The sequence below is a fragment of the Colobus angolensis genome, unplaced genomic scaffold (genome assembly GCF_000951035.1).
Source record: "Colobus angolensis palliatus isolate OR3802 unplaced genomic scaffold, Cang.pa_1.0 Scaffold200, whole genome shotgun sequence".
Classification (NCBI taxonomy): domain Eukaryota; kingdom Metazoa; phylum Chordata; class Mammalia; order Primates; family Cercopithecidae; genus Colobus; species Colobus angolensis.
In genome coordinates this window covers 4,823,564-4,839,014 of record NW_012115156.1, presented here as the reverse complement: position 1 = coordinate 4,839,014, position 15,451 = coordinate 4,823,564, and the positions used below count along the sequence as shown (strand labels likewise).

Sequence of the window (15,451 nt, the reverse complement as noted above, 5' to 3'; positions counted from 1 at the left end):
AAATGCTGGGAATTACAGGTGTAAGCCACCACGCCTGACCTTACTTTTTTCTTAATATTACACCCTGAACCATTTTTCCATGCCCTTAAAGTTATGTCATGTTTTAAAAAGAGTAAAATATTCATCCCCACTTCATAGTTTTTCGAAAGAGTTAAAAAAGGATAGGGAAGGATTATCTCCTCTCCAGTTTTCTGAGACATTTCTATTCAAGGTTAAAATGTACTGTGTTGATTTTTTTTTAAAGTGTTGACCAAGAGTATCATTTTTCACATCCATAATGAATCTCCATGTTATGGTCTTCTGTAGATACTTATATTCTTCAGGTAGCTTGTTTTATGTCCTGTCGCTTTTCAAGGATGTCTCTATAAAGTAGAGATCAGTTGAACTGTTTGTAAAAGGTCATGAAATCCCAGCACTTCGGGAGGTCAAAGTGGGTGCATTGTGTGAGGTTAGGAGTTTGAGACCAGCCGGGCCAACTTGATGAACCTCCATCTCTACTACATATACAAAACTTAGCCAAGCATGGTGGCAAGCACCTGTAATCCCAGCTACTCAGGAGGCTAAGGCAGGAGAATCACTTGAACCCCGGGGGCGGAGGTTGCAGTAAGCCTAGATTGTGCCATTACACTCCAGCCTGGGTGACAGAGCGAGACTCTCTCTCAAAAATAAAATAAGGAAAATCAATCCTTGAGTACGAGAAGTTTTTTTAAGAAAAGTCACTAAATCTAAATCTATAAAAGCAAAAAGAATTGAAAGGGGTTAGAATTATAATTGAGACAAAACTATGTTAAATTAACAAAAGGACTGTTGGGGTTTTACTAAAACACATAGCTTAATATATTGCATGGTTTCAGGTTAGGAGAAGTTAGTCAGGCATATGTTTTGGGAGAGGGGTACTTAATTATAAAATATTACCTTCTATTCAGCAGACCTTCCCCACCCCCCTTTAACTTATTCAGGCTAGCCAACTGACTGTTCCTCTTGAGAGACTTGTTTTGCTTCTATTCAGTTTTACCCCAACTTGGAATTTTATTTTATTATGACTTTGGTGTCATTTTACCAAGGGGACATAAGAAAATAGTTCCACAGACTTTTTTGTGCTGCTAATAGTTGGTAAAGTCTGAGTACCCTCCCAGGATTTAACACCCACAGCTTAAAAGTAGTCCTCTCATCTTCTGCACCTTCTTATGAGGAACAGGAAGAGAGCATGTTGTTTTGACCTGACTAAAGAGTCAAGCCCAGTGTATTTCCAATACTTTTAGGTTTGTATTATATTACCTCCCTCAGCCAGAAGCTGAAGCCTGGTGCTTGAGAGTGCATGAGTAGTCGGGAGTCAAGTCAGTCCTTTATTGTAATGCACACACAGTGACTTACCAGGCATTTATGAACTATACTGTTATGAACTCATATCTCACATGGAGAGCTAGGTTGTAAAGTCATCATTTGAGATAAAAATAGAAAATCACTTACAGCCAGTTATCATTGATCCTTTTTACAGTTAAACCCCAGATGAAAAAGTTGGCTTGCATTTATATCTTGTATGAAAAACATCTGTCAGTAAACATTAGAATTGCACTCTACACCATGAGATTTCAAACTATGGGATTACCTCTCCCGCCTCACAGTTTCCCTGTGAAACTGTGCTTCTTGAGTAGATTTCAAACTCAATTGAACTCAGTATATTTTTTCTATTCTTTTACAGCCTATTTAATTTTGAACTCAGTATATTTTTTCTATTCTTTTACAGCCTATTTAATTGCAGAATGAAATCACAATTTTTGTTTCTGCTTTGCTCCCTCCCTTGTCAATTAATGATAGATGAATCCACATAAGTTATGTGTCTGACATACTGACATTGTATACCCTTGATTTGAGGCTGGGCCTGGCCTGACCCTAAGTATTTGACAATTGGGATTGCCGTGTTGTCAGTCTGTTTTTCTCTTGTCCACTGCTAGAAACTTTGGTTTCCTATAAGTAGTGATTTCTGGGAGACTTGTGCTCAGTCTGCAAATCTGTATTTTTTTTTTTTTAATTATACTTTAAGTTTTGGGTTACATGCAGTTTTGTTACATAGGTATACACGTGCCATGGTGGTTTGCTGCACCCATCAACCCGTCATCTACATTAGGTATTTCTCCTAATGTTATCCCTCCCCTAAACCCCCACAGGCCCCAGTGTGTGATGTTCCCCTCCCTGTGTCCATGTGTTCTCATTGTTCAGCTCCCACTTATTAGTGAGAACATGTGGTATTTGGTTTTCTGATCTTGTGATAGTTTGCTGAGAATGATGGTTTCCAGCTTCATCCATGTCCCTGCAAAATACATGAACTCATACTTTTTTGTGGCTGCATAGTATTCCATGGTATATATGTACCACATTTTCTTAATCCAGTCTGTCATTGATAGACATTTGGGTTGGTTCCAAGTTTTTGCTATTGTGAATAGTGCCACAGTAACCACACATGTGCATATGTCTTTATCATAGAATGATTTATAATCTTTTGGGTATATGCCCAGGAATGGAATTGCTGGGTCAAATGGTATTCCTAGTTCTAGATCCTTGAGGAATCACCACACTGTCTTCCACAATGGTTGAACTAATTTACACTCCCATCAACAGTGTAAACACATTCCTGTTTTTCCACAACCTCTCCAGCATCTGTTTCCTGACTTCTTAATGATCGCCATTGTAACTGGCATGAGATGGTATCTCATTGTGGTTTTGATTTGCATTTCTCTAATGACCAGTGATGATGAGCATTTTTTCATGTGTCTGTTGGCTGCAAAAATGTCTTCTTTTGAGAAGTGTCTGATCGTATCCTTTGCCCATTTTTTGATGGGGTTTTTTGCTTTTTTCTTGTAAATTTGTTTAAGTTCTTTGTAGATTCTGGATATTCGTCCTTTGTCAGATGGAGAGATTGTAAAAATTTTCTCCCATTCTGTAGGTTGCCTGTTCACTCTGTGATGTTTCTTTTGTTGTGCAGAAGCTCTTTAGTTTAATTAGATCCCATTTGTCAATTTTGGCTTTTGTTGCCATTGCTTTTGCTGTTTTAGACATGAAGTCTTTGCCCATGCCTATGTCCTGAATGGTATTGCCCAGGTTTTCTTCTAGGATTTTTATGGTCCTTGGTCTTAAATTTAAGTCTTTGATGCACCTTGAGTTGATTTTTATATAGGGTGTAAGGAAGGGGTCCAGGTTCAGTTTTCTGTATATGGCTAGCCAGTTTTCCCCTACGCCACTTATTAAATGGGGAATCTTTTCCCATTGCTTGTGTGTGTCAGGTTTGTCAAATATCAGATGGTGGTAGATGTGTGGTGGTATTTCTGAGGGCCTCTGTTCTGTTCTGTTGATCTGTATATCTGTTTTGGTATCAGTACCATGCTGTTTTGGTTACCATAGCCTTGTAGTACTGTTTGAAATCAGGTAACCATGATGCCTCCGGCTTTGTTCTTGCCCAGGATTATCTTGGCTATGCAGACTCTTTTTTGGTTCCATATGAAGTTTAAAATAGTTTTTTTCCAATTCTGTGAAGAAAGTCAGTGGTAGCTTCATGGGGATAGCATTGAATCTATAAATTACTTTGGGCAGTAAGGCCATTTTCCTGATATTGATTCTTCCTATCCATGAATGTGGAATGTTTTTCCATTGGTGTCCTCCCTTATTTCCTTGAGCAGTGGTTTGTAAGTCTCCTTGAAGAGGTCCTTCACATCCCTTGTAAGTTGTATTCCTAAGTATTTTATTCTCTTAGTAGCAGTTGTGAATGGGAGTTCACTCATAAATCTGTATATTCTTACAGAAAGGACCATATGAGGTGGTTACATTATTTGCTGGGCCTATTCTCATTTATATGCACAGCATGACCCCAGAAATTAGTTTCTGCAGAGTGCAGACCACTGGGGCCTCCTCAATCCAGCAGTAAAAAAATGATACCACTGTACTAAGATAAGCACATTTATCCTTATCAAATGCAGGTTGAAGTCTGTAGGACTTGTAGAAATCACCCCATTTCTCCAGTTCCCTGCTGCTTCAAGAGAGTGTTGGACCAGCAGCATTCATATCATCTGGGAGATGGCTGCAAAGACAGTATCTAAGGTTCTATCACTATACCTAATGAATTAGAATCTGTGGTTTAACAAGCTCCATAGCTGATTTGGATTCACAGCTTTGAACAAAACCAAAATAGACACATTAGGTGAATATGTTAGGAAGTGCTGTCCCCTCAGTGATATTTCTGAGCTTCATGAGTTAAATAGTAGAAAAACAGTCAATGCAAACAATTAGGGAAACATTGTTTTTTAAATATGAAGGGATAAAATTTTCTCTTAAAAAAGAACAGTAAGAAAAAAGTGATGTTTAAGAGTTAATTGGATCTAACAAATGAATTCCCTCTGTCAAAAAACTGGTTACTTAATTAGAAGACATTTCACATGACTTGGTTAAAAAGTAAGTTTTGTTCTCTTACTAAATTAATTTACACTTTCTGGGGATTAATGAAGGGAGAAGAAACAATTATAAAATGAGTAAAGTTTAGAATGTCTTCAGTAAACACTGTTAAGTAATTTTTACGTTTTGTCTACAGAAAACCATTCTGTCCAAGACCAGGCACCTATGTTGGAAGGTGAATTGGTTGTAAAATATACCTTTGGAAATCTTTGAATAATTGAATACAATTAATGAATGGACATTAACAATAATGCATGTGAACTTCAAAGATGATGATATCCTAAATCTGATCAGGATAATTTTTTTTTGGCTTCCTAATTGAATCAAATTTTACAACTGATTGAATTTACATGATTACATAAGTAGCTTGGTTATAAAGGCAGTCTGTTTTATATAGACATAAAGAAAACAACTATGCCAAGACTGTCTTAAGCCACGGGTAAGACTAGAAAGTGATTGCAGAGATTTGAATGATTATGTAGAACCAGAAGTTTAAGAATTTGTTAATCAGAAAGCAGCATATAAGTTAATATTTTGTGGTTAACTCTTGACTGTTTTGAGCCATATCTGATTTTCTGTCTCCTAGTAAACTTTTAAGAAATGAATTCTGCTTTTTTATTTTTATTTTTATTTTTTACTTTTTTGAGACAGAGTCTCACTCTGTCACCCAGGCTGAAGTACAGTGACAGAATCTTGGTTCACTGCAATCTCCACTTCCCAAATTCAAGCAATTCTCCTGCTTCAGCTCCTGAGTAACTGGGACAACAGGTGTGTACCACCACACACGGCTAATTTTTGTGTTTTTAGTAGAGACAGGATTTCACCATGTTGGCCAGGCTGGTCTTGAACTCCTGACCTCAAGTGATCCACCCGCCTCAGCTTCCCAAAGTACTGAGATTACAGGCATGAGCCACTGCGCCTCGCCTGAATTATGTTTTAAAATCAAGACAAGTAAGTGCTGGTGGTTAGTTGAAGATCTGTATTTTTTAAAGTTTCTGTGACTTTGGTTTGACAGTTTTCTTGTGACTTAATATGTATATCAGTTAAACAAGTGCAAGTTAAAATACTGAAAGAACATTTATTGGAAAGGGAATAATTTTTTGTCTTCACATATATACATACATAAAAGTTTCTTTAGCAAGTATCTGGTTCCTTATAGAGGATATCAAAACTCACACTTAGTGAAATGTAAAAGAATTAATTGTGATTTAGAAATTATTCTGTCTGATTTCCAGCATGTTGTATTCCTTTTTTCTTTGAAGATACTGGCATTAAAATACTTAATAAGTTCTGCTACTATTGTTCATTTTTCACTTTGAAGTAGCAGGGTTTTTTGATTGTTAGTGTGTGTGTGTTTTTTTTTTTTAAGAGGAAATTTACTATAGCTGGTAGTATTTTAATTTTATATTTGCTATTAGCCTGGAATTTTTTTTTATGGCATTAAAAATCTTAGCACAGATATTTGAATACCCTTTTTTACTTTGCTTATAATTCCCAAGACAAAGATGATAAAAATTACTAGTGTTACATAGTTGGAGTCTGCTTTTTTCTTAACAATATTTCTACCATGTTTAGAATAGATGATTTGCTCATGTTGAATTGCCCTCTTGGCAAATAGGAGATTGCTAATTTTATTCTGTTTTTTTATATGTTGTATATATCAGAAGCCTGGTGTTTTCTTTTGTTTGTTTGTTTTTGTTTTTTAGCAGACTGTATTTTCATTATTAGGAGAGAATAGTAAACTGATCTTTGAAAGTCATACACCAATATAAATAAAAACTTCACCACCCTAAATTTAGCACAGCTCTTTCAGTTTAAATGGAAACAGTGTCAAGATATCTTACCCACCAAGTGAAGGCCTTGTTCCTATTAAGAGATGTGAGTGTGAGAATCCAGGGCTACATATTGATCCCCACACTCAGCTGGTAAAACCTTTGTGACAGTTATCTCAGGGTTAAGGCAGAATTTTGAAGTATTAAGTGATGGATTCAGTTTTACTTTTTTCCTTTCAGGATTCTAAAGGAATACGTTCTCTATTATCTGTTATAGGTCCTCAGAATGGTTGGAATGACCCTCCAGCTTTGAACAGAGTACCCAAAAAGAAGAAGGTACTAGAAAAAGATGTTCATCCAATGGCCTACAGATGTAATGTTAACCACATAGCCACTTGGAACACATTGTACTTCACTGATCCTTTTAAAAGCGAAGCTTACTGAGTGATGTATTTAAAGCGTACTTCAACATGCACCTTCTAATCCATGGAGGGAAGGAAAGGAAGTAGAAAACAGTATCATCAAAACCTTGTTCTGATGATGGTGATATTAATTAAAGCCCTTTTAGAAGGCAAGATACAAATTCCCAACAAGCCTCTTTCAAAAAGTAGGAAATTTCAGTCTTCAGGGTTGCTTTTTTTTTTTTGGAATTACTTTGGTCTTTGGGTTCTGCTAGTAATCATGAATTTGGCAATTAAATTTTGGACTTTTTCTGTCACATATAGTGTGAATGAAATAGCCTCATGGCTGAGCACTGTACAGATCTCAGTAACTGTTAAGAGCTGTTAAGCACAAATTAGATGCTTCTTTCTGCCCAAGCCATTTTTACTTTTAAAAAAATTCCTAGTGACCTCCTTCCCTAAATATACTAATGAGAGGCCATAATATAAAATTAGGAGGCTTTAAATGAGGAAAGAATCCCAATATTTAGGTTAGTATTAATCAGAAACTGAATTTTGTACTTTTAGTGTGATAGAATTGCCAAATAATGTCTACTTAGGTATTACATTCTGATCATATTAAACACATGTGCACGTACACGCACATGCATACTTGGCACCTCTGATTCCAATATTGCTACATACAGTTCTCCAGACCTGATACCCTCTTTCAAAAATGCCATGGTGACTATAATCCCAGCACTTTGGGAGGCTGAGGCAGGCGGATCATGAGGTCAGGAGTTCTAGACCAGCCTGGCCAATATGGTGAGACCCTGTCTCTACTAAAAATACAAAAATTAGCTAGGCGTGGTGGCACACGCCTGTAATCCCAGCTACTTGGGAGGCTGAGGCACAAGAATTGCTTGAACCTGGGAGGCAGAGGTTGCAGTGAGCTGGGTGACAGAACGAGACTGTCCCAAAAACAAAGCCATGGTTTTAGCTCCCCTTTATTGGGGATAAGTATGGGAGGGCAAAGGGAGACAGAGAAGTCCAAGTTTGAGCTCCCTATCTGTCTTAGCCAAATCAGCTCTATTTTTGTGTTTTACTTTACTTTATTCTGCATAAAATTTCATTAGAAAAAAGCATTCTACTACTATTAAAAAATTTGTTTAGCCATGGTATAACCTCACTCCCTTATTTTAAGCTGAAGAAATATTGCTATCGTTTTTATTCTTACTCCTGGTGTCTTTTATTTCATCTTTTAACAGATGCCTGAAAACTTCATGCCTCCTGTTCCCATCACATCACCAATCATGAACCCGTTGGGTGACCCCCAGTCACAGATGCTGCAGCAACAGCCTTCAGCTCCAATACCACTGTCAAGCCAGTCTTCATTCCCACAGCCACATCTTTCAGGTGGCCAGCCCTTCCATGGCATACAGCAACCTCTTGGTCAAACAGGCATGCCACCATCTTTCTCAAAGCCCAATATTGAAGGTGCCCCAGGGGCTCCTATTGGAAATACCTTCCAGGTAACAGTAAATTTGTAGAAGTGGAATGGGAAGATGGCTGTGTTTCAGTATATTTTCTTTAATGTGCTTTTATGATTACATGATTATTATTAAACATCTAGACAAACTAAACAAAAAATAGTAACTTTTTTTTTTAAGATTGATCATGTATGTATATTATTTTTCAATTACATGGCCACATAAAAGAAGGTTATACATTTGAAAGTGTTTACTATAACTTGGCTAGGTCAGTAGCCATAATTTAAAATCAGATGAATCATCTCTGCATCTGAGGTTGCTAAGCAAAAGCTGTTTCCAAAGATTTTTCTCTTTAAAATAGAAAATAAAAATGTAGTGAGTTATATATTTTTATGTGTATGTATAAAAGCTAATAATACAGCCTTATCTTCAGATGGAGAAAAACATTTTTTACTTGCTTTTCACAACACAAACAGCCAGTTGGCAAAGTCCTGAATGTTGAAAAATTTAACACATTTCTACATAACACACTTAGACATACAGAGTTAAGTATTTTGATCTATTCATGAGAAATAAAGAGCTTAGATCAAAATTCAATATAAGAAGATGAAACAAACTCCTGGCCAATTAAAAAAACTAGTTCTACTGTCTGATTCTGTCTTTGATTCATTGAAGTCAAATTTGTAAAGATTGTATCTCTTGTCACAAGAGTATACTTTACTGTTAAGAGATAATATGCCTGAAGCCGGGTACAGTGGCTCACACCTGTTATCCCAGCACTTTGGAAGGCCGAGGCGGGCGGATCATCTGAGGTCAGGAGTTCGAGACCAGCCTGGCCAGCATGGTGAAACCCTGTCTCTACTAAAAATACAAAAATTAGCTGGGCGTGGTGGCATGCGCCTGTAGTCCCAGCTACGCGGAAAGCTGAAGCAAGAGAATTGCTTGAACCCAGCAGGCAGAGGTTGCAGTGAGCTGAGATCACGCCACTGTACTCCAGCCTGGACGACAGAGCGAGACTCCATCTCAAAAAAAAAAAAAGATAATATGCCTAAGGAATTTTTAAATGTTAAGAGTTGCATTTTAAAAACATTTTGACAAAGATGAGAAGAAATGGTTCTTTCTGGAAAAATAAAAATTACAGTTTTATTTAAAAAAAAAAAAGATTATAAGCCTGTTATTTTGGGAAGCTACTCAGCCTCTTATATTTGTTTAGACTTGGGTTCTCATGCTGTACTCGCCTAGACCTGAACCTTAGTTACCATCAAAAGAGAAAGATACGTAGTGTTCAGCCAGGCTATATACACAGCTGCCTGCCTACTTGGCTGTCTTGGAGGCACTTCAACCTCAGCATGTCCAAAACCTAATTCATACTCTTCCTCCCAAACTTAGTCATCTTTCCTTGTTTCCTGTTATCAGTGAGTGGCACCATAATCTTTTTTGTGGAATCCAGGCAAAAACCTGGGGATCATCTTTATACACTTTTCCCTTTAACCTCTATTTTAAATCTGTCTCCCCAAATCTTGTCGATATCACTCCAAAATATTTTTGGAATCTTTTCTTCTCCGCATTTTTACTCCAGTCCATGCTACCTTCATCTCTAATCTTCGTCAGTACAGGAACCTCCTAATTGGTCTGCTGATATCTACTTTGATCCATCTCTAATTTGACCTTTTTTCGTCTTTGCCTAAAACATTTCAGCTTCCCATCGTTCTCAGGATAAGGACCGAAATATTCAACATTGTCTGGAAGGCCTCAGCTCATACTCCTTGTTCTCTCTGCTCCAGCTATATTGGCCTTTTAACTCCCTTTTACCGTGATCCTTCCTTTGTACAGTTATTCCTTTCATCTGGAATACTCTTTTTTTCCTACTTAACTGTTCAACTCCATTTTGTCCTTGCAGTAAAATTTCCTGAAGAGAGCCTTCCCTTCCCCCAGTCAAATCTCAGTTGTAGCATCTTTTGCTTCCACCAAGTGGTAACGTGCTACAGTTGCTATTTTACATACATTGATGATGTTTTTCAACTGTGCCTCTTCCATTAGCCCGTAAACTCCCTGAGAACTGAGATCATTTCTCTATTGGCTCACCGGTAGTACATAGCCAGTGCCTGGTACATAGTTGCCTAATGTTTTTTGAATGAGTGAAAGAAGGAACTAATAAAACTTAACCATTTCTTCTTTGTTCTTTCATCTGTACACTCAGCAGCATCGGGATGTCTTCTCTCTTAATCTTTGGCTTCATCTTACAGTTTTGATCACAGCCCAATTAACAACCTCTAAGAGTAAAACAAAGAATAGAAGAATGCCAGCATACATGAAAATGAGCCAACAAGCAGAGCAAGCAGCCATTCTAACCAGCCAAGTGTGTTTTTCAGTGCCTTGTTTTTATTCTCTGCTGGCATGTACTTATTTCCCATCAGTTATAAACAATATTGACTAACATGTGTTACCTAATTAATCAACTACTTTGTATCCAGTCCTGTATATGAAAATCCAAACTGTAGGAAGAGTGCCTACACTTTATACTAGATATCTGGTTTTTATTTTTACTTATCCTACGTGATTTCACACATTAAATTTTAATTTAATTTTGAATAGGTCTATCTACAAGGTTGTCAGTTTCTGTTTATCATATAGATTCAAGATTGTGTATATAAGGTAGCTTCTGGTCATTTCTGATCAGTTTTTGTTGTGTTTCCTCCAGCATGTGCAGTCTTTGCCAACAAAAAAAATTACCAAGAAACCTATTCCAGATGAGCACCTCATTCTAAAGACCACATTTGAGGATCTTATTCAGCGCTGCCTTTCTTCAGCAACGGACCCTGTATGTATTTTTTTTTAAATCATATTTTGCTTAATTAGAAGAATCCTTGGCCAGGCGTGGTGGCTCACTCCTGTAATCCCAGCACTTTGGGAGGCCAAGGTAGGTGGATCATTTGAAGCCAGGAGTTCAAGACCATCCTGGCCAACATAGCGAAACCCCATCTCTACTAAAAATACAAAAAATTAGCTGGGTGTGGTGGAATGCACCTGTAGTCCCAGCTACTCAAGAGGCTAAGGCAGGAGAATCACTTGAACCCAGAAGGCAGAGGTTGCAGTGAGCCGAGATCGCACCACTGTACTCCAGCCTGGGTGACAGCGAGAGACTCCATCTCAAAATAAATAAATAAAATAAAAGAATCCTTTATGGAGTTCTTCTATAATTATTGCTTGAAGTCCTACAAGGTATATTTCTAAAAAGTTTGCACAAAAGTAATAAAGCTAGCACTTACATAGTTTGCATTACATATAGAAATATATTTAATTGCTTTTTATATATAAATGTACTTAATCTTCACAATAACTTATGGCAGATAGATTTGTCATTTTTATTTTACAGACAAGAGAATTAAGGCAAAGAGCAGTTAAGTAACACTTAAGGTCAGAGCCAGCATTCAAACCCAGACATTCGGGCTCTAGAATTCATGCTCTCAACCACCGAGCTTTACTGCCTCTCATCAACAAAATGGTATTTGGCACATAAAGAGAACATAATGGTGCTATGCAAGAAACTCAGATTTGGGATTTCTTTTTGAGCTTATATTGAAATTATTAAAAGTAGATAGATCATCTTCTAAAGCTTTGCAGAGATGTTAAAGATAGTTCAAAGTTTTAGATATCGGAGGCATATTTACTTTTTTTTTTTTTTTTTTTTTTTTTTTTGAGACGGAGTCTCGCTCTGCCGCCCAGACTGCAGTGCAGTGGCCGGATCTCAGCTCACTGCAAGCTCCGCCTCCGGGGTTTACGCCATTCCCCTGCCTCAGCCTCCGGAGTAGCTGGGACTACAGGCGCCCGCCACCTCGCCCGGCTAGTTTTTTTTGTATTTTTTAGTAGAGACGGGGTTTCACCATGTTAGCCAGGATGGTCTCGATCTCCTGACCTCGTGATCCGCCCGTCTCGGCCTCCCAAAGTGCTGGGATTACAGGCTTGAGCCACCGCGCCCGGCCACGCATATTTACATTTAAAGCAACTGATTTTACTTAGTTTACTTAGGATACCCCTGTATTGCAACAACAAACATTCCACAAAGTCAGTCTTAAGTGAAATTTCATTTTCTGTTAGCACACATTGAATATTTTCAATCATTGGCTTCTTGTCTGCATGAAAAAACAACTTCTGGGTTTTATTGTTCATCAGACATTGCGTATTAATATGTGCAGCCTTCTGCTGGTCAGTGGCTTTGTGGAAAGCCATTCTCTGTACTGGAAGTATCAGGAAAGCTTCGTGCCTAACATTCTGGGAGTGATGGGAAGACCAAGGTGGAAACAAGAGAGCAGACGAAGCTGATAACCAGATACATGCTAGCCCTTATGCACACTTCTAAATAGACAGGCCATGATTTACCTTTCTCTCGGTCATCATTCTGTATTCCTCCTGGATACCAAGGAGCTCTGGGTAGTAGAGAACCATGAAAGACAAAGTGTTCCTGTAATTCCTATAATTAGTTGGGGAAGAAGTTCTAATATTCTGCCTGCCTGGCTGCCCTTGCCTCCTTGGGGTGGGGCTCCTGTTTGTAGCTAGATAAGGTTAACTTTATTTTTTTTTCTTTTTTTTTTTTTTTTTTCTGAGATGGAGTTTCACTCTTGTTGCCCAGGCTGGAGTGCAGTGGTGTGATCTTGGCTCACCGCAACCTCTGCCTCCCAGGTTCAAGCGATCCTCCTGCCTCAGCCTCCCTAGTAGCTGGGATTACAGGCATGTGCCACCACGCCCAGCTAATTTTGTATTTTTAGTAGAGACGGGGTTTCTCCATGTTGATCAGGCTGGTCTCAAACTCCCGACCTCAGGTGATCCACCCACATCGGCCTCTCAAAATGCTGAGATTACGGGCATAAGCCATCACGCCTGGCCATGTTAACTTTGAGCAAGGATTGTAAGGTTTCCTTTCCACAAAAGTTCATTTTAATCAATAGTTGGAATGGTTTTTATAGCATGGATTTATCTTATTTTCACTTTATGTCTAAACAGCACAAAGTAATTTTGCCACACAACTTGATGTGTAGCATCCTTGATGGCCTGTCTCTTCCTCTCTCTTCTCCAAGCACACTGGCATTCCTTCCTTGAACACACCAAGAGTGCTTCAGCATCAGGGACTTTATACTTGCCGCTCCTTCTGCCTGGAACTCTTCCTCCACATATCTGCATTGTTTGTTTCCTCCCAAGTTCAAGGCCTCTGCTCAAATGTCCCATTAGCCATCAGGCCTTTCTTTATTACCCCCAACTCCCAACATGTGTAGCCCCCTTCCTGTATTAACTTTTCTTCACAGCAGTTATCACCATCTGACATGCAATATATTGTTCATTTAATGTCTTTTCTCACCCAGTGGGATATGAGCTGCATGACATACAAGACTTTGTCGCTGGTACAGCACATAGTAAGCAGTCAATAAATATTGAACTAACATGAGGCTGTGGTATAATGTAGAACATTAAGTTAATCATGTAATTTTAAAACTGTTAGTTTTAGTTTTAGAGTAGTTTCTTTGACTATACTTTACAGTACTATGGTAGGGAGAAAAAAAGCTTTTTAATTTAATCATGTGTTTTACTACTTCCCTCAGTAATCTTAAGCTGCCAAAAGATAGTTTTCTTTTTTTCTTGGTGCTTTAAAGGCTTAGAAAAAGCCAGGGTTAAACAAATGTACCTAAGTGTTTAAGTAGTATTTTTGAAAGGTTAAAACAAGATTCCACAGTTCACCTATATGTTTGCCTTCGCACCTAACTGTACTTAGACCTTCTTTTCTGTGATACACTGACCCACTGCTGCCTCCTGATGCTTGTGAATATAGTGCAAGCAAACATGCATATATACCTTATCAAGTGAGTTTGCAGTGCGTATGAAATCCAATCAGTACTCTTTCGTGCACTGGAAGGAAGTCTCATCCTCTCCTCATCCCAGTCCCCTCCACCCTTCGCTCTCCACCCTCCACCCTTGATAGATGATTGATCTCTGTTCTAATAACCTGTTCAAGTTTCTTTTTTTTTCTTTTTCTTTTTTTTTTTGAGACAGAGTCTTGCACTGTTGCCTGGGCTGGAATGCAGTGGCAAGATCTCAGCTCACTGCATCCTCCACCTACCAGGTTCAAGCAATTCTCCTGCCTCAGCCTTCCAAGTAGCTGGTATTAAAGGTGCCCACCATTACGCCCAGCTAATTTTTTGTATTTTTAGTAGAGACAGGATTTCACCATGTTGGTCAGACTGGTCTCAAACTCCTGACCTCATAATTTGCCTGCCTCAATCTCCCAAAGTGCTGGGATTACAGGCATGAGCCACTGCGCCTGGCCATAATCTGTTCAAGTTTCTTAGTTGTAGTTGCCTCCATTTCTTTATAAAATGAAGCCATTCAACATTTTAAGTATAAGGTTTAGTGCAATGAGATAGGGCAAGTTCTTAGGTTAAAAGTTAATGTTCAAATATAACATCTGTTTTTTCTTTCCTGCAGCAAACCAGGAGGAAGCTAGATGATGCCAGCAAACGTTTGGAGTTTCTGTATGATAAACTTAGGGAACAGACAGTAAGTTTTGGAGGAAAAGTATTTATGATAATCATTTATTCCTAGTTGCTAGTAAAACAGTTGTCTCATCAGCACTCGCATTTAGTATGCACGGGGGCAGAATTGTCATGACAGTTAGAGAATGGGCATGGCTGTGTTAGAATCATGAATTCCACTCACTGGGGTTAAGGGGATGTGGCTGTGTGTGTATGTGTGTGTGTGTGTGTGTTTATGTGTGTGTGGTGCGAGAGAAATTTTAACCCTCTCATAACAAGAGTATAAATACAAACTGGCCTGTGTTGGCCATAAGGTAACTGACCTTCTGCTGTTCCTTTTATATGGCCCAGTTACAAGAAATCAAAGAGTAGGCAGGTACTCTGTTTTCCAGGAACTGAATCTATAATCTTTCTCAGAGTCTGAGACTCTTGCTGCTTTTCTTTTAAAACAAAGCCAAATGTAGCCACAAGATGAATAAGGTAATGTGCTGTAACTATCAAGATAGCCAGGAGTAAGAAGTCAATTCACTATGTTTGTCCTCTTGTCCCCACCTCACCATTCCTTTCTAAAATTGTCTTTTTTTTTTTATTAATGAAAGCACTAGGAAAGGAGAGGAAAAAAAGAAGTGGGACTTTCTTTTTATTTTTTCCATTTCAGCATTCTTCTACCCCATTCCCCACACCCAGTTCCATCAGATGAAAATAACCATTTCTCTCATGAGAACCAAACTAAAGAAAGTTGATATAACAGTGGAAGTAGTAGTGTGGTCCTTGATCCAAAATAAAGTCTTCTTGCTAGACACAGTGGGATATGCCTTTAATCCCAGCTACTCAGGAGGCTGATG

General features: G+C 38.4%; 1 protein-coding gene across 1 annotated transcript in view; it reads left to right on the top strand.

The window, feature by feature from the left end:
• Positions 1 to 15,451, top strand: part of SEC31A (SEC31 homolog A (S. cerevisiae)) — an 83,349-nt gene that overhangs the window by 59,374 nt on the left and 8,524 nt on the right. The window contains exons 23-26 of the mRNA XM_011941799.1: positions 6,493 to 6,551; positions 7,864 to 8,127; positions 10,787 to 10,906; positions 14,560 to 14,631. Of these exons, the coding sequence (XP_011797189.1) occupies positions 6,493 to 6,551; positions 7,864 to 8,127; positions 10,787 to 10,906; positions 14,560 to 14,631 (515 nt within the window). The remainder of the gene's footprint in view (positions 1 to 6,492; positions 6,552 to 7,863; positions 8,128 to 10,786; positions 10,907 to 14,559; positions 14,632 to 15,451) is intronic.